The sequence below is a fragment of the Hemiscyllium ocellatum genome, chromosome 26 (assembly GCF_020745735.1).
Source record: "Hemiscyllium ocellatum isolate sHemOce1 chromosome 26, sHemOce1.pat.X.cur, whole genome shotgun sequence".
NCBI classification, from domain to species: Eukaryota; Metazoa; Chordata; class Chondrichthyes; order Orectolobiformes; family Hemiscylliidae; genus Hemiscyllium; species Hemiscyllium ocellatum.
Window position 1 is genome coordinate 40,777,087 of NC_083426.1, and position 20,484 is coordinate 40,797,570.

The window sequence follows — 20,484 nt, forward strand, 5'->3', positions numbered from 1 at the left end:
TTTCCTGTGGCAGCTTATTCCATACATGCACCACCCTCCAAAAAGGTGCCCACCCCCCCAAAAAAAAAGGTCCCTTTTACCTCTGTCCCCTCTCACCTTAAACCTACGCCTTCTAGTTTTGAAGTGCCCTATCCTGGGGAAAAAAACCTGACTATTCACCCTGTCCATGCCCCTCATGGTTTTATAAACCTCTATAGTGTCATCTCTCAGCCTTCTCTGTTTGAGGTTCAAAAGAAAAGAAAACACCATTAGGAGCAAAAACAGTAAAAAAATCTTTGGATGAGGCAAATGTGACAGTGAGATAGTTCTAATGTAAAGTTTCTAAATAACCCAATGGACTTTGCAAGACAGCAAATAAACTTCAAGGATTAGTCAGTTAGGTCATACCTTCTTAAAAGAAAACTACAAGTTTTTAAAAAGAGACCATATAGTCACTTTTGCCCCAGAGTTGGAAACCTCTAGTGACCCTTCATCAGCTGTTGATGGATTAGAACATTACAGCGCAACACAGGCCCTTAGGCCCTCTATGTTGCACCAACCTGGAGCCCAAATATCCTACACTATTCCATTTTGATCCACATGTTTCTGGAATGACCATTTAAATGCCCTTAAAGTTGGAGAGTCTACGATTGTTGCAGGCAGAGCGTTCCGCACCCCTACTATGGAATAAAGAAACTACTTCTGACATCTGTCCTATATCGATCACTCCTCAATTTAAAGCTAATGTTCCCTTGTGCTAACCATCACCATCCAAAGAAAAAGGATTTCACTGTTCATCCTATTTAACCATTTGGTGTCTCAATTAAGTCACCTCAATCTTCTCTCTGATGAAGACAGCCTCAAATCCCTCAGCCTTTCCTCGTAAGGCCTTCTCTCCATACCAAACATCCTCCTAATAAATTTCCTCTGAACTCTTTCGAAACCTTCCACATCCTTCCTATAATGCGATGACCAGAACCATACATAATACTCCAAGTGCAGCCGCACCAGAGTTTTGTAAAGCTGCAACATTACCTCATGGTTCCAAAACTCAATCCCTCTAAAATCAATAAAAATTAACACCATATGCCTTCTTAACAATACGATCAACCAGAGTGGCAACTTTCAGGGATCTATGTACATGGACAGCTAAAATTACCTTTCAAAAAAAAAACTTTGCCTGTCACACCCCAGTCAATTGTCATTCTTGGATCATGAATTGGAGGCCATCTGAAGCACGTAAAATTGATTCAAAAGTCTTCTACCCTGTGCTATCAGGTTTTTGAGACTCTAAGGTCCCCTTGGTTTGCTTCCAGAAATGGATGGATTTTTTGAATCTCTAAACAGGAATGGGCACATTAGTTATTTTGTTTTCTAATTAATGGTCCAAGCCTTCAGAAGAGAACTAGACCATGTTGACTGAAGCAATAGCACCCATTATCAAAACAGAAAAACTGCAGGAAGTGTAAGCACGCTTTTCGTAGGTTCTGAAATAGTTCGAAGTGATGAAGGAGCGTTGGAGTTGGGCACAAGTTGGTAAGGTTGGAGTAATGTTTATCTCTGTCACTACCTGTTGGCAATGTGAGGGTGAACCATAGAACAGGTATCCATTCCATAACCCATCAAAAGACTATCTGGGGCACTACTACTTTCCTCAACTTTCCTGCATTAGAAAAAAGGGAGAAAAATCAAAACCATTAGTTTTAAACAACAGTTCTGCAGAGAGGAACTGCTGATACTGACCTTCAGGCCATTTCATGATTCTGATGTTTTTAAAAACTTAAGAAACCACAAATCTGTCCAAATGACTTTCCTCCGCCAGAAAGAGATTCTAAAACAAGATAGGTGTAAAATTAGACCTATCAGTCCCTTGGGTCTACTCCACTGCTGACATACAATTCCACCAAGTGCAAACAGGTGGGACGAGTTTAAATTTGGGATTATGGGCAGTGTGGACTGATTGGACTGATGTTTCTGTATCAAGAACTGAGTCATATAGCATAAAATTCCAAGTATCTGAATCTGCTCTGTAGCCTAAATGTTGGTACAATTGGTCTAGTTCAATCTCTGATCAATGGTAATCCCCAGGATATTGATGCTGGGGACCCAGTGATGATCCTACCAAACATCATGGGGAAATAATTAGCTTCTCTCATGGTTGATCATTGCCTTTTTTCCCGCTTTGGCACAAGTGTGAGATGCCACTCATCAGTTCAAGCCTGAACGGTGTCCAAGTTGTGCTTGCATACAGGCAGAGACTGCTTCGGCATCTGATGAGTGACAAATGATGCTGAACATTGTTGAATCATAACAAGCATCCCCACTTTCAACCACATGGTAGAAGAAAGGTCACTGAAGTACTTGAAGATGGTCAGGCTTCAAATGTAACTCAGAGACACTCCTGTAGCAAAATCCTTGGACCAAGGTGATTGGGTTCCTACAACAACTACTTTCCTTTGGTGATGGGCATGACATTAACCACGAAATGAATGAATACTCTGGACTTTTGCTTCATTCACTTTAGGAATGTACATGTTTTAAAGCAATTAATCTTTCCCATGACAAAGTTAACTCAAGTAGGCAAATTATTAAGCCTGTTCCATGCACAAATAACAGATTAGCTTTTTGCATTAAATTCACATTTTTATTTGCATTTTTAAAAAAAGAAACCCATTATCAGGTTTCAAAGGTACCTAAATGAAATTGGTGAACTGATCAGTTTTATTCTGTTGACAAATCATTTGTCTAAATGTAATTTTTTTTAAAAAAACGATAATTCACACTACATTGGTTCATTTATCACAAACAGGCAAAACTACTCATGCATTGCATCACCTAAAAAAAATCTACTGCTGAACCTTAAAAAAAAGGAGGCCACCTGAGACTTGTGTAACCTTGGTTGTCATCTCTCATTTGGATTCTTGTTTTATCTGCAGAGGTTATTCAGCCTTTTAAGACTTCCATAAGCTCAAGTGTTTAAGAGTATCTCATGTTGATTTAAAGGCCACTGTGTCATCTAGGTTACGTATTTCAATTTAAATAAAGGCTGGTCAGTTTCTAATTGGACTGAGAAAAAATATATTTTGAATTTTGACACAAGTATAAAAAGGTGAGTGTACACCATTCTATAATTTACTACAGTCATAAATCAATTATCCAATTTTCATTGGAGTATTTAAATCATTAAAATTATCTTTGCTCAGGACCACAGAAAAAGTTATGAAATAAACAAATACTTGATCTGTAGAAGGAAAAAAAATGCTAGAGAAATTCAGTGGGGTTGGCAGCATCTACAGAAAGATGAACAAAGTTAACACTTCGCTAATAAACAGCTCTCAAAGAGAGAGCTCTGAAATCATATTAAACTCTAAACATTAACACTTTTTCTCTCCATAGATGCCACTAGACTTGCTGAGTTTCTCCAGCACTGTGCATATTTGTATTAGATCTTTTGGGCCTAATGTTGAATCCAAAGCCTGATTCTCTTCATTCTGCCAGTGATTAATATTCGTACACAATTCACAGATAATAGCATGAGAAAAGTGCTAAACAGTGAGCTAAGAGTGCAAAATAGTAGTGTTGAGTACTTTGCTTCCAGTAAAAAGTGAGGTCTGCAGATGCTGGAGATCAGAGCTGAAAATGTGTTGCTGGTTAAAGCGCAGCAGGTCAGGCAGCCTCCAAGGAACAGGAAATTCGACGTTTCAGGCAAAAGTCCTTCTTTTGCCCGAAACGTCAAATTTCCTGTTCCTTGGATGCTGCCTGACCTGCTGCGCTTTAACCAGTAACACATTTTCAGCTCTATTTTGCTTCCAGTGCATAACATCGGAGCAATATATGCTTAAGCAGGTAAATTGTACAAGGGAGCTTTATTAAGGCATGGTTGAAGTGATTTCTCCATCATCTCCCCCTCCACCCCCCCACTGTTACAATTTACTTCAGTCATCCCAAACCAAACTTTAACGCATTAAGCAACTTGATGTGAATGATCATCTTCTCCCTGACCTGCCAAAAAAAAATGTACAACACTTTTGTTCCCTTCAAGGCCAATTGCTGATCAAGACACCCCATTTGGCACAGTCACTAATTCAAAGCTTAGAGCTGAAGATTCAAACTCTTATCAATCACAGCCTATTTTTACTAAGGCAAAATCAACAGTTTAACTCTGAACAAAAGCAAATTAGGAAGATACTTTCAACCATCAGAAATTTCATATTCTGCAATTAATGACAAAAGAAAGCCAATTTTCAGAAACTTCACACTGAGTAACCAATGGAGTGTTCGATTCCTTCAGGTGAACAGTAATACACTAATACTTCATTTAAAATAGCTCCCCCCTTCAAGTCACAGAACCACTGATAAGGCAATTACAACAAGATACTAAAATGCTTATTTCACCACTATGATACCTTAATATTTATCCAGAGTAACATTTTCACTGCCTATTAAAAGTAACAGAACCATTACTTTCAGACTTCAAACAGCATTAGCAGTCTTTCCTGTTGCAAACGCTTTCTCCTGCTTTAGATCAGTAATCGAGGTAAAATGGTTACAAGGAAGATAGATGATATTTCAAGTTAAGTTTTTTAATCCTTATTAAAATCATCCTAGGGCATCATTATAGTCACCACCCAAAAAGTGCACTCCAATATGCAAAGAAATCCAAGAATAAAATATTAAATTTCTCCCACATAGCATAAGACAAAACCTGGGTCAGGATTGTTAGGTAGTTAAACAGTCATGGAATTAAAGATATCCTTTATTTCTCAAAATATTACTCAAAGCTGATGGACAGGAAACATAACCATGGAGTTTTTAAAAAAAAGCCATGCAATGTGAAATGGCTGATATTTTCTGCAAAACAAATTACTTCTTCATTATTTGTGTTAACTGTCAGATCTATTATTCTTTTCAGAAGTGAAAGCATAGTTTGAGCTTGAATATTTAATCCGATTACAAAAATAGCAGGGAGTAAATGAAAATTTTTCAAAATGAGCCTCCACTTCACTACAGAAACAACGTAGTAAAAGAAATAAAAATTGGAAGTTAAAATGTCAAAGCACAAGTTCAAAACTGTGCTTGCTTCAAGTCTCCGAGTCCAGAGGGCCCCTACACACTGCATGTGAATAATCGGAGCAGATGCACCGAGACAAGCTTATCTAAGATTCATCATTTAAATATTGCAATCTGTCATTCAAATTTTCAGTTCAGCAAAAACTGGCAAACTTAAGTTGCTTCTCAGTCACTTGCTGAATGGGTTTTTTCCTGTGTTGCAAAATGATTGCATTTATATTAATTTTTACAAGCTACTTTCTTGAAGCAATTTTTACTCTAAAATACTTTACCAATACTATAATGTAGCATTGACTTCAAAGCCTGCATACTGTCTTTGGGGTTGGTTAGCACAGTTGGCTTTTCAACTAGTTTGAAACAGAGTGACCTCATCTGAGCAGCTCCAATCCCTTCATGGTTGAGGTCACCACGAAGGCCCCACTTTGATCTTGTCCCTTGCCCGAGCTCAGGTGATAACCACCACCAGTCATTTCTTTCTAATTGAGAGCACCCCAATGGTTCTCTGGAACCATGATGGCCTTGCCTTTTGATGGTTATAACTATACCAATATAAACATTATTTGCACATTTGGCACTGTGAACATGAAAATGTCTAGTCTTCACAATTTTTTTGGAAGCAATCACTTATGACTCTCCACCTAAACTAATTACTTGCTATCACTACTCCAATCTCTTGTTTCACTTATTCTACCCTCTTGTCACAGCCATTAACTTACACATCGTCAGGTGGCAGTGGTTCAGTGGTTAGCACTGCTGCCTCATAGCACCAGGGTCCTGGTTTCAAAATCCAGCTTCTGGCAACAGTGTTAAGTTTGCACATTCTCCCCACCTTTGCCTCCAGATGCTTCGGTTTCCTCCCACAACCCAAAGATGTGCAGGTTAGGTGAATTGGCCATGCTAAATTTCCCATAGTGTTCAGGGATGTGTAAGTTAGGTGCATTAGTGTGGGGCAATGCAGAGTAATAAGGGAATGGTTCTGGGTGGGTGACTCTTTGGAAGGTCGGTGTAGACTTGCTGGGCCAAAGGGCCTGTTTCCACACCAAAGAGATTCTATGATTCTAAGAAGCTTGGAACTTTTGAGCACTTCACAGAATAGGACAGTTAGTAGTCAAAATGGGGTGTAGCTTCAGTATAGATTTTCTCACTGCTCTCAAAGTTTCTTGCAGAGGTGTGATTCATAATCCTCCACCAGACATTTGGACAGAAACTACATGCAGGTTAGATGGAAATTAAAAACAATCACCCCACCCCCAGGATGTGGATATCGTTGGCTCTAATTGTTGAGAGTCTGGAGTCACATAAACCAGACCAAGCAAGGATAGCAGTTTCCTTCCCTAAAAGGACATTGATGAACCAGATGGATTTTTCCCATGGTCTTCACTGGACTCTTAATTGCAAATTTTTATTGAATTCAAAATTCCACATCTGCCACAGTGGGATTTAAACCTAGCTTCCCTAAAACATTACATGGGTCTCTGGATTAAAATAGTCTAATGATAATACCACAAGGTCATTGCCTCCCTCTCCCCCAAGTTGGCTGTCAGTCTGGTAGTCAAAAACAGGTTTCAAGAGACTGAAAAAGGTTGGGCCATTATCTGGTTAGGCTGTAGATGTTTGGGGAGTTAATCCCAAATGAGAAGCTAGTATTGAATCAAAACTCATCTTTAGCATAAGAGAATCCTTTCAGTCAGTGAGACAACTGCTCAATCCACAAAATCAAATGTATTTGTCGAAGTTGCTCTAATAAGGACAGTAGCTAGAACTCATGTTTCCATGAACTTTGCAGAGGGTGTTACAGTCATACAAACACAGAAACAGACTCTTCAGTCCAATCAGTCCATATGAACCATAATCCCAAGCTTGTCCCACCTGCATGTGCTTGACCTACATCCCTCCAAACATTTCTTATTTACGTAATTATTCATTACACAAACCATTGACTTTTGTTAAACTGCCCTTTTTTGACAAATCCCTCTTTAAAAATATGCCCCCAGTCTTGAAATCTCCCACCTGAAAGCGAATGGCAGGTGTCTTTTCCCTATCTAGAACCCTCAAGATTTACAAACCTATTTCTAAAAGGTCACCCTTCAACCTCCTGCATTCCAGTGTAAGAACTCCCAAGCCTATCCAGCCTCTCCCTGTAACTCTGTCAACATCCTGGGAAATCTCTTCAGCTTAATAATATCCTTCCTTTAACAGGGAGACCAGAACTGGACACAGTTTCCTGGAAGAGATCTCACCAACAACCTCTATATTCAAGGGTTTGAGCAATAAATGTAGTGTGCTAAACACCTTCTTAAACTAAGAAGCTCAAAACAAAGTATCTTGGATTGCAGTTATGTACCATGCATCATTTGTGTAGCTGTTCAACAAGCATTATTTTCTTCCCATCATAAAATGAGGAAAGAGGTGCACTAGAGCAGGTTAAAAAGGACATTTGCTAAAATATCAGAACTTAGTTATAACCAACAATCTCCAGTTTCGTTTTTGGTTCTACACAGATTATTGCACTGTTTGATAACTTAAATTGCCATGTACCCATATAATTTAGAATGGACATATTATTGGAAGAGATCAAACTGCTCTTTTCTCTGGAAAAAAATACAAAGTTTGAGATGGGAGGCCCGGTCTTTATGAAGAGTTTCACAGCATTGAGAGATGTAACCACTTGCAGGTGACACCAAAGGCAGTTGCTATTAGCATCATTAAAAAAGAAAAAACAATACAGAATTCAGAAGAAGTTTCTCATCCCAGAGAGAAGTTTGAATGTGAAACTCAGCACCAACTGGAGTAGTTATGGCAAACAACAGATGTATTTATTTATCTTTCCTTTCAATGCAAGAGAGAAAGGGATAGAAGAATAGGTTGGTCAGGTTAAACGAAAATTTGGAGGTTGCTCAGGAGGGACACAAATACCAGTATGCATGTTTCTACATTAGTATTTACAATGATTTCATAATGAGGGAAATAAAAGCTCTTGCCTTTTTTCCAACTGTCAAAAATTGGGGCAGTTACACAATTTAAGTAAACTTCTTCTACATTGAGGAACATAGTGGTGATGTGAAAATTCCACAGAAGTCATGTTTGATTTGTCAGTTGACAGACAGCATGTCTGCCTTGAAAATGTTTGCACTGGTCATGAATATTTGGAATAATTTGAATGGTCATGACAGTTTGTCAGGTAGTTTGTTGATCTCAAATTCTACCAAACCAGCCCATCAAGATAGTCGATAATGGTAAATGGGAGAATTTAAAAACAAAGTCAGGTGAACAAGAACACTAATGGCTGAAACATGACTGCCTATTCCCTAACTTGCATCAAAATGCCAAATCATCTGTTACTTCTGACCTACTTGGACTCCCAGTCCAACAAAGTCAAATTTAAAAATTCTCATACTTCTTTTCAAAAAAGTAACTTGGTAGTCTCTTTGCCAAATCTCAGGATTTTAAGTTGATAAAAATGACAAAGTTTCTTTAATTCAACCTCCAAATTTGCAATTGCCTTTCATGACACTATTGCCAACACGGCTTCTTGGAGTCTCAGCACAAAAATAGATCCTTCGTCCAACCAGTCCATGCTGACCATAATTACGAACAAAATTAGTCCCACCTACCTATACATGGCCTACATCCCTCCAAACATTCCTTATTCATGTATTTATCCAAATGTCTTTGAAATGTTGTAACCATACCCACTTCCAGCATTTCCTCGAAATTCATTTCACACACGAACCACTTATGTTTCCATAAAATCTTTTTTTCTCCTCTTATCTTTAAAATATGCCCACTAGTCTTAAAATCCCCTACCCTGGGGAAAGACACCTGCCATTCACCTTAATTGCTTACTAAACCTCTAAGTCACTTAACTTCCTACACTCCAGTGAAGAGTTCCAACCTATCTACCCTTTCCTAATAACTCAAAACCTTCCAGTTCCAGCAACATCCTGGAAAGCCTCTTCTGAACCCTCTCCAGCTGAACAGTCTTCAGTGCCTTGGACTGAACAGCTAGAATTTCTTCCCAAAAACCCCTCCACTTTCCTCTCATGTCTGTTTAAAATCAGCTTTCACCAGACTTTTGGTCAACCACCTCAAATGCTCTTTCGCAACAAGTGTCAGCTAATGCTCTTGTGAAACACCTTGGGACATTATAGTGCCTTCAACGTGGTAAAGAGTGCAAGTAATCTCATTTCTTTAAAATTTGTGGGTAGAAGTTGTGTTAGCTGGGCCAGAATTTATTACCCATCCTTAAATCACCCTTGGTAACAGTGGCAAGCTGCTTTCTGGAATTGCTGCAGTCCATTTGCTCTAGATATATAGTTACAATGCTGTTAGAGGAGAGTTACAGCAATGAAAAGAACAGTGAGAATAATATCAAGTAAAGATGGTGACTGGTTAGGAAAGGAACCTGCAAGTTGGGTTTCCAGGTCTTCCTGCCTTCATCTTTCTCGATGTTTGTGGTTTTTGATCTGGAAGGTACTGTCTAAAGAGTTTGGTGAAACCCTTGGTGCCTTCACATTCATTACTAAGCTATCATTGTTCTTTATCACCACTTTGATCATCTATCCTCATTGAGAAATGATTGTTTTTAAAGACGGTGTCTGACTTTTATTCCACAGCAAAACAATTTGAATCATTACTCAAGCAAGACAGCTTTCAAACTCAGTTTCAAATAGAGGTCACTAAGAAAGCCAAGAGGAGCCGTAATTGTGGCAAAAATTTCCCTGACTAGGCAGAGGCCAATCATAAATTGGCAACTTTCTCAGCCTGCATGGCTTAAGTTACAACTGATCCACTTGGAAAATATCATAATGGTGCGTCATGTGAAAGTGGTCACCACTTTGTTTATGCAATATCTATCCTGCTATACACAACATACCTGGACAAATTTCTACATTGTTGGGTAGGTGTCTGTTGTACCTGTATTAGAACAGCTAGACTGGGAACATTGCAAGGTCTGTAACATATATCTTGATATTGTTGCTGGAATGTTGTCAGTGCCCAGACCCTTTGCAGTATTTGATACCTCCAGCCATTTTTTTGATATTGTGTGAAGTGAATCAAATTGGCTGACGACAGACATCTATGATGCTGGGTGCTCTTGAACAGGCCAAGCTGGATAATCCACTTGGTACTTCTGGATGAAATTCATTTCAAATGCTCCAGCCTTACCTTCTGTACTGATATGCTAGGTTTCCCCATCACTTGGGAAGTGGAGTATGCTCCTCCAGCAAGTGTATCTCATTGCCCACCACTATTCACGGTTGGATGCTGCAATGCTTCAGAGCTTTGATTTAATCCGGTTGTATAATCACCTGCAAATCACACAGCATAACCACCAAGTAGCCCTGCTCTGGAGCTTGATCAGGTTTAAACTTCACTTTTAGTGGTGCTGCTGCACCTGGCACATCCTGCTGCACTCTTCATTTGTACCAGAGTGGAGACCCTAGCTCGGTGGCAATGGGACAGTGGGAGATACAGCAGCTTGCAAATTATGTTCAAGAACATTCTGCCATTGATGGCCCACAGCACCTCATGGATGCCCAGTCTGGAGTTGCTAGAACTGTTCAGTCTATCCCATTTAGCACAATGATTTGTGTTGCGCAACACTATTAATGATATCCTCAACATGAAAATTGGATTTCACGAGAATTTCTCAAAGACTGTTTCTTAGCAGTACTATCATGGTGAAACATATCTGCAGCAAGTGAATCGGTGAGGATGAGGTTAAGTATACTCTCCCTGTACCCCACTGGTTCCCTCACCATAATGGCACAGACCTAGTTTAGCAACTCTGTCCTTTCAGATTTAACCGGCTGGACATTAATAGTGCTTCTGGCTCACTATTAGTCTTAGTGATGGACATAAACATCCCTACCTACAGTCCTCTTTTGCCCTGGTCAGTGCTTTTTCAGAGTGCTATCAGGCAGGAGGCAGTAAATCAGGTTTTCTTGGCTGTTTTAAACCCGATGTCACGAGACTTCTTTGGGTCCACAGTCAATGTCGAGGACCCACAGAGCTATTTCCAACCAGATACCGCTATGCCACAATCTCCGCTAAGGGTTCCCGGCCAGTGAGACAGGGAATACTCTGGTGTGGTGTTGATGTCATCTAGGTCATAGAGTATAAAGGTATGATTCAGCAAATGTGTATACATTAGACTGACTTCTGAGGCAGCACTCCCACATTTGGCACAAGCTCCCAGAGGTCAGCAAGTAGATTTTGCAAGGTCTGCAGGCTGCCTAGGTCAACATCATGTCATGTGGTCAATCTTATTTAACTCCTTTTGTAATTAACTTTACACAACTGAATGATTTGCTAAGCTATTTCAAGAGGGTAGTGAGAGTTAACCACACTACGTGGGCCTAAAGTCACATGTCAGCCTGGCCAAGGGCAGCTATTGGTCTTAGAAGGACATTATGCACCAGTGCTGTTATTTCACCTAACTAGCAAAAGAGGTAATTAAAGCCTTCACCACTGCCTTGTTCCCCCTATTCACTTGGACACTGAATGCAATCTAGTTGAAGCAAAGCCCATCATATCAAAACTTATTCCTATCCCAGTTGTACAGCCACCTTCCTACACCTTCTTATCCACAAGAATCCTTTAACCATGTTAATTCATCTGCCTCCCTTATTTATTACTCGAATGACAATCCAAGGTTCAGACTGTACTTTTAGCCTTTTAATTTAATTTTTAACTCCTGAAACTCACCCAAGATGATTTCTTCCCTATTCTTACTTAGGGCATTCAGACAATCTACAGCCAGATTTCTTCCTCAGCTGCCTCAAGATCAGCAGCACATCATTTAAGACTCCTGTTTGTTGATGCAGGCAACACACTATAACTCTAACTAAAGACTCCTTAGGACTACAACATTTCTCTTCAGTTCTTAACCCTGTAACTCCAAACAGCTTCTGAGCTACAGTATCTTGAGCTGCATGGTGACTGTCATCCCTGCAATTCATCTCCTTGTCATCACAGACAGGAAATATATTGACACTGGACAAGATCACTGCCTGTGAGATCGCCTTCTCAACCTCTGACACATTAAAAAAGTCCCTGACACCTCTTCTGGAACCTAATCCTTCCTCTGGTAAGCAACTGTTTCCAAGATAAAGCTATAAATTCCTCACTCCTTTATCTTTATTTCCTATTTCAAACACCAGCTCAATACAGGAGCTATGATGACAGAAGGCAGAAATATTTTCCGTAAAAAGCAGCAGCAATCTGTTCACCAACTGACACACAACAATTCTGACAGGCTGTCCATTTTGCCATCTCTCCTTTGTTTGTTTTCTCAATAGTCTGACTAATTTTAGATGCACTCCTTCTGTTAAGGAAACAAACATCTCTTAAATGTTTATTTACACAAAAGCAAAGAAAGTATGCTAATTACTAATCCGGTGATCTTTACATATAATCAACATTGTTAATGGTTTTCTCTCTTCAAGTTGCCCCTCTCTCCATGAAGTGTGCCATCACCCAGCTCTTAAAAAAGTGTATTCAATCATCCTTTCCCAGCCCTGACCATCATGGGAGCCAATCTTCCAACCAGGGGCTCCATTTACATGGGCCACTGCCAAAGAAAGGCTGCCAAAGACCCTTGGTATCCCAGTCATGAACTCCTACAACCACTTCCATCAGGCAGAAGATACAGAAATCTGAACCACACGCACCAGCAGGTTCAGGGACAGCTTCTTTCCAGCTGTGATGAGACGGATGAATGGACTCCAACCTCAAAATGATGCTGATCTTGCTAACATCTCTCTCTTGCACACTGTGTAATGTTACCTGGAAGCCTGTCTAAATCTTTTATTCTGTACAGTCTTGCTTACTATGATCTGCCTATACTGCTAATAAACAAAGCTTTTCACTGTATTTTGGTACAAATGACAATAAATAAAACATATCACCCCATCATCCTTTCCACTCCAAAGTGCTTGAATTTGTTGTTCACAAAATTTGTACCCATCGTCACTGTAGGTTTTCAAACATAATTCTAATCAGGTTTTCACTTTTGATATAGTACCAGATGGTGCTCATCACAATCACAAATGACATCCTCTGACTGTCACAAAGGGAAATCCTCTTGATCGGTCTGTAGCCTTGAGGACAGTTGAACACAGCATCATATCTTTTTCCCGCTGTCATTCAACTATGGCGGATTCCTCTTGCCTGGTTTCACTCTTACTTAGAAGTCAAAAAGTTAGGTTTTCATGGCAAAAGCCATAGGATTGACTTTACCATGGTTCATCTCAGAAGGTCTGGCAACATCTGTGGAAAGAAAGCAGAGTTAATGTTTGAGTCCAGTGATCATCTTCTGGATCTGAAACATCAACTCTGCTTTCTCTCCACAGATGGTGCCAGACTTGCTGAGTTTTTCTAGCCATTTGTCTTTGCTTCTGATTTCCAGCATCTGCAATGTTTTGTTTTTTCACATGGTTAATGGTTGAGGGGTGAACACAAACTTGATTCGAGAAAAGTGAAATTCAAAAAAAGACCAAAGACCAGCAGCACAAAAAAGATTATTAATTTGAATAAGAGAAACAGTAAACACAAGTATTTATTTACTGGTTAAAAAAAGTAAAATTTTGTACATTAACAATGCAATCAAATTACAAACATATCCAAGGTAATACTTGAGTTCTGACTGTTCAGGCTTTGAACACAGACAGTTGATTCTTTTTGTATCGAGTTTCAATCTAGAAATCAAGAATTTTTACGAGATTGACTCTTCCACAAGTATCTGCAGAATCTAATATCCAGGCCCTCAATTACAATTGCTTCTCCTGTACTCAAACCACCATGTCAGTTGTTTTCTCCACATGCCTTTTTTTTTATATCCAATCATTCAAAAGCTAATACTAGATAGCCATGTCTATCTCAGTACCACTTTTCCTTGCTATTTTAACTGTTTGTACAACATAGAGTACTGGATAAGCAAAGACTTCCTCCAATAAAATCAGGAAAAGTTAAACAGAGCTTGTAAACACTTGACTCGCTAGTACCTGTAAGTTTCACAATATCCTTGAGGGAAGGAAAAGTCTGTCTTCCTCAGCAGGTCTGGCTTACACATAACTTGAGATCCACAGCAATGTGGATATCTCACAAATGACTACCGAAATGACTTTGCAAGCCCTTCGGTTCTGGCTAATTACCGCGATTAAAGGAATATAATCAGATGATCACATTTCTGTTGTTCCAAGACATCAGAAATGATTAGAGATCTTGCAAAGTCCTTATTAGATTTGTGGATTTGCCCACAGGTCGGTCAACTAAGTCTAATATGTACAGTATTATTCATGGAATTATACTTTACTAACAACATCCCAGGCACCATCATCCATGGTTATTCCTATCTCAGTTACATGACAAATTCACGAGAGGTGATAGCACAGTGATATAGTGGACAGAAAGTTGCCCTACAAGGCGTCAGCATCGACTCTGGAGCCCATAAAATCTCTCAGCATTAAGTCAAACATAGGCAAGTAATCTGGAACTGCATGCACACCATGCAGGACAAAACTCCCTCCACTATGACACAGGGGCAGTGTGCACCATCTACTCCATGCACTGCAACAACCCAAGGCTCCTCAACAGTACCTTCCAAACTTGCAATATATAATAGAGAACCACAAAGGCAGTAGAAACATGGCAGCACCACCAAATGGCAAGGTTTCCTACATGAGCATCATGACCTGCAGCTACATGGTTATTCATTCATTGTTGCTGGGTCAAAACCCTGCAACTCCTTTTGTAATAGCATTGGTGTGTCCACAAAGTGGATAACAGTGAAGAAAGAGCAGCTCACGAACTTTCCAGAGTTAACTAGGAGTGGGCAACAAATGCTGGCCTAACCTACAATCTGTAGAGCCTGTGAATTAATAAAAAAAAGTGTCAATTTCTACTGTGATAACATCGCAACTTCCTGTCTTCAGGTTAGATCCCATAGAATACAGGGAGAACTAGCCATTTGGATACAGAACTGGCTCAAAAAGGTAGAAGACAGAGGGTGGTGGTGAAGGGCTGTTTTTCAGACTGGAAGCCTGTGACCAGTGGAGTGTCACAAGGATTGGTGCTGAGTCCTCTACTTTTTGTCATTTACATAAACGATTTGGATGCGAGCATAAGAGGTACAGTTAGTAAGTTTGCAGATGACACCAAAATTGGAGGTGTAGTGGAAAGCAAAGAGGGTTACCTCAGATTACAACAGGATCTGGACCAGATGGACCAATGGGCAGAGAAGTGGCAGATGGCGTTTAATTCAGATAAATGCGAGGTGGCTCCCCCCAACCAAGGAAAAACAACTTTGTCTACTTATCCCAAGCCTCTCAATTTCAGAAACCACTATAGTCACCCCTCAGCCTCCAATGCTCCAGAGAAAGCAGCCCCAGCCTGTTCAGCCTCTCCCTATAGCTCAAATCCTCCAACCCTGGCACCATCCATGTAAAGCTTTTCTCAACCCTTTCAAGTTTCATAACATCTTTCCGATAGGAAGACGACCAGAGTTGCACGCAATATTCCAACAGTGGCCTAACCAATGTCCTGTACACCCGCAACATGACCTCTCAACTCCTGTACTCAATACGCTGACCAATAAACAAAAGCATACCAAACGCCTTCTTCACTATCTGTCGACCTGCGACTCCACTTTCAAGGTCCTATGAACCTGCACTCCAAGGTCTCTTTGTTCAGCAACACTCCCTAGGACCTTACCATTCTGTAAATGCACCACCCTCTGCGTGAAAAAGTTGCCTCTCAGGTCCCTTTTTTATCTTTCCCCTCACCCTAAATCTATGCCCTCTAGTTCTGGGCCCCCGCAAACCAGGGAAAAGACTGTCTACTTCTCCTATCCATGCCTCTCATGAGTGACTATAGAGGTTTCTGAAATCATCAGCCTCTGACACTGCAGGGAAAACAGCCCCAGCCGATTCAGCCTCTACCTATAGCTCAAACCCTCCATCATCCTTAAATCTTTCAAGTTTCAAAATATCCTTCTGATAGGAAGGCACAATGTTCCTTGCTTAAATCTAGTTGACTATTCCAAAATATCTCTGGATAGTCTACCACATTCTGCTGTTCCTAAATTTTGAGGTCATCCAAAACCCTACTGCCATTACTTTGACTAATTCTGCTCACATCACCTTCCATACTTGCTGAATTACGAAGACTCCCAGTCAAACAACCCCTTCATTTTGAAATTTTCATAATGTTTCAAATCCTTCTGTAGCTTCACATCCAATCTCCAATATCCAGGCTCAATTTCTAGACTCTAACATCCCCAATTAAGAGTGATGCACTTTCAATTGCCACACTTTAAGCAGTCTCAACTTACCTTTCAGAAGTCATTATTATACAGATGCTAGCAAAATAAATAAGGTATACAAGATACTATCTAATTCATTGGATCCTGTATCATTTGCTGTGCAAGGAAAAACAAACAAGACATCCACTGCCTGGTAACCAAAAATGGTTGTTAAATGGCCATAATTGGAGAATACAGAATTATTTTAACATTGACACTTTGATGCAAAGTAAGACTCATGTTGTATTCGCATTATCCTAAATTAAGAGAGAGTGTTTTGCATAAATAAAAAAACCAACACTGATGAACAGTACTATTAGCTATCTAGACAAATCAAATACAGTATCAGGCCATACACAACAAAAAAAAATTATTCAAAAGATTTACTTGATGCAACCTTAGAGGGGTACAAAACTACCTTTTCACACCTCTTGCCAAGAACTTTACACCAAATTGCTTAGTTTCCACTGAAGCAAACAAAATCATAACTACTTGTTATGGATGCAGGTTTGCTCACTGAGCTGCAAGGTTCATTTCCAGACATTTCATTACCCTGCTAGGTAACATGTTCAGTGGGCCTCAGGTGAAAATTCCTGCTTTCTATGAATATGTTTGGATTTGCTCAGCGAGCAAACCTACATCCAAAACCTCAACCTGAGCTACAAATCTTCTCAAAACACACTACTTATTATGTTAACCTAGCATCCACATTGTCAAAGCTCTAGGCTCCATTCAGCATGATTTCTCAAGAAAAAAAAAGGGAGTAAATGTAAGTGAACAATAGGTATTATGATGTTGTCCTTTCACTTCAATGATGAGAGCTCAAATGAGTCATAAGTAAAATTGCAGATTACAAGAGGCAGAAAAGTGAGTTATATGACCAACAATGGTCTCTAGAATCGAAGGACGAAGAAATAATGAAGTCTCTCAACATGCTGGCAAATGAGAAATCTTTTGGCAAACACAAGTAGACAATCACATTATGACACTAACATTATTAATGAAGTCAAATCATTGGGAGCAACATAGCATAAGTGGAAAAAAGCTGCATTTCAGACTGGGCTCTTCTCAGAAGTTCCGAATTAAGAATCAGCCTGAAAGACTTTATTCTCTCCGGAGAGGGGTACATACAGGAAAAATAGACAAGGTATTTCCCCTGGGGTGGGGAGTCCAGACTTTAGAGGGCATAGGTTTAGGATGGGGGGGGGGGGGGGGGGGAGAAAGAGAGAGAGAAAGAGAGATTTTAAAGGGATCTAAGGGGCAATCTTTTCCACAGAGGCTGGTGAGTGTACAGATTGAGCTGCCGGAGAAAGTGAAGGTAGCTGATACTTTTTTTAAATGTTGCAATTGTATCTAGATTGGTATATGAATAGGAATTAAGTTACGATAGCTGGTCAGCATGGATGAGCTGGATCGAAGGGTCTGTTTCCATATGGTATATCTTTATGACTCTAGGATGCTAATAATTAATATGATTTTTGTTTGCTTAAATGCTTAGCATCAAGTTAAAAGAATGAAAATAACCACATTTATTAATTCAAATTATTTCTGTTCTAACAAAAATTACTGGTGACATAAGATTTAGAGGAATCACCCAAACTGGCAATGCGCAGAACTGTACATTAATCAATCAGTAACTCACATTAGGGGTTGTTTGAGGGTCACCCAGTTCGAACAGACGCAAAGGAATTCTTTCTTCTCAGAAAGATAGAATCTTTTAATTCAGAGCACAAGTAAGTCATTGGGTCATTAAGAACATCCAAGAGTGAGACAGAACTTTTTTCCCCCCCCATCAAGAATTTGGGGGAAAATAGCAGGAAAGTAGTTGAAGATTATCAAATCAGTCATGAATTGCACAACAGACTCGATGGGCCTAATGGCCTACTTTTGCTCTTATGCTTTATGGTTTCATGAATCTGAATCATCACACTCCAAGTTTGTGCAAACTATAAAGTTAACTGTTTCTCTCTCTATAGGCTCGACCTTTACCTATCGTTTACTCCTTACCCCCTCCTCCACCCCATCTTTTGCAAATACAGGTTATCTGAAATTTTCCTACCAGTTCTCAGCAAGGGTCACCGGACCCGAAACATCAAATTTGATTTGCCTTCACAGATGCTGCCAGGCCCACTGAGTTTTTCCAGCAACTTGTTTTTATTTCTGATTTACAGAACCCGCAGTTCTCAGTTTTTGTTTATACACAAAACTATTGTAAACAAAAAGTCGCGAACTACACAATTAAAAACCAACATTCTTGCTAGTGTTCTCTATAGAGCAAGCATCTTGATGTCGTTAAAAAGCAAACATCCCTTAGGCCACTGAAACATATATAACATATACGCACGTTAAACTCTTCAACCAAAACGCAACACAACGATTTAATCCATTTCCTCAGTCCCTTAACAAGACCTTCAACATTTATTACGCACGGTAGATTGCACAACACTCAGAACGCAAGGAATCAACCTCAAACATAAAAAGGCTTCAAACATAAGTCACTTCTGCAACAGCAGCTCGGTAATTAAGCAGAAAGCCTTTCCCCTCTGCCGCTGGGTCCACTGAGAAGTGTCTAAAATTAAAAGTGCTAACAGCCACAACACTGGCCGCACAGTCACTAAACATAGGACATGTCTCTAAGACACTGAAGCACCAACACAGCCGACCCTGTCCCAGATATCCCAGCCCCGGGCCCAAGTACCCCCTCCTCATCCTTACTCGATTCCCAAGTTGCTGCCTGACCCACCTGAGAAGGTTGGAAAGCTGGGGCAGAGACACCGTTCCGCCGCTGCCTGCCGACAGCCGATGCCTGCCGCTCAGCAGCTTCTCCACCACGGCTACATTGCCAGTCCTCGCCGCTTCGAGCAGCTCCTGCTCCTTACCCATGGCTCGTAGCCACCCTCCCTCCCCGGGGTCGCCTCAGATCCACCAAAGGAACCAAATCGGTCCGCTCTCCCCGCCGCGAGCATGCAGCGCAGGCGCACTACTTGCCTCTCCCCTTAACTGCCCACTCCCACCCCAGAAAAATGTAAGGCGCACGCGCAGTGGTCGGCCCTTCCCCGGCTCGCCCTCCAGAGGAAAAGCGCAGGCGCACTGTCCGGAACCTCGTCTCCTGTAACCGACAAGTCGGGCGCATGCGCACTCGCTAGCCAAAGGCAACCTCCCTCCGGCGTGAGGGCATTCTGTTCTCATGACGTAACCAGGTACCAAGGTGAGCGCCGGGGAGGTGTTCACTAGAGCGAGGACTTCCCGTACCCAACCTCATTATTAACTCATCACAGAAACTGGCAAAGCTTCCTTCATCCTGACCAAGCCTACCAACATTGAAAACAATGTTTAAGGTCACAGATTACATATTTTTGAATATAATTAATATAACGCGGCTCATGACCCTTTTGGTGGTCAATAGCCAATAATGAATTATAGAGGAGAAAGTGAGGGAAGGGCTTGTGCCCGAAACGTCGATTCTCCTGTTCCTTGGATGCTGCCTGACCTGCTGCGTTTTTTCCAGCAACACATTTTCAGCAATAATGAATTATAGCCAACAACTTTTTACCGTCATGTACAAATGGCTGCACTTAATATTCTTAATCAAGAAACTACTCCAGCTGGCGGCCAGAGAAGCAGACGTTAATTTGGTGTAAAGATGTCATACAGCGTAGAAATAGGCCCTTGAGCTCACCGTGCATGTGCTAACCAACAAAAAACAAACTACTCTAATCGCATTTACCTGCACTCCTCCATAGTTTACTATGCCGTAGCATTTTAAATATTTATCCAGATGCATGTTAAATGTTGCAAGAGGACCTGCTTCCACCACTCAGGCAGCACTTCTTCATCTACCTTCCAGCTTTGAGGTGGAAAAAATCCTCCTTCCCAAAACCATTTACTCAAAGTAATGCGCTCTGGTTGAAGGGGAAGAGATTCTCACAATATACTCTGTTTATGCCTCTCATAATTTTGTGTACAGGTAGTTCTCCTATAATGCCTTAGTTGCGTCCCAGCTAAACCTCACCTAATAGAAATTTGCTTAATATATATTATGGGGCCTATAGGAAAATTGGGGTTGGGGCAGATTAGCAAAACATATCACTCACTCATGATCAAATATCACCCAAAAGTCAAACACAAAG

General features: G+C 40.5%; 1 protein-coding gene across 4 annotated transcripts in view; it reads right to left on the bottom strand.

Moving 5' to 3' along the window:
- LOC132828427 (ankyrin repeat and SAM domain-containing protein 1A-like) overlaps positions 1-19,329 on the bottom strand; it is a 349,239-nt gene extending 329,910 nt beyond the window's left edge. For all 4 annotated transcript variants that reach the window (XM_060845537.1, XM_060845538.1, XM_060845539.1 and 1 more), the window contains exon 1: positions 19,098-19,329. In XM_060845537.1, the coding sequence (XP_060701520.1) occupies positions 19,098-19,237 (140 nt within the window). In that variant the 5' untranslated portion in view covers positions 19,238-19,329. The remainder of the gene's footprint in view (positions 1-19,097) is intronic.
- Positions 19,330-20,484: the final 1,155 nt, after the last annotated feature.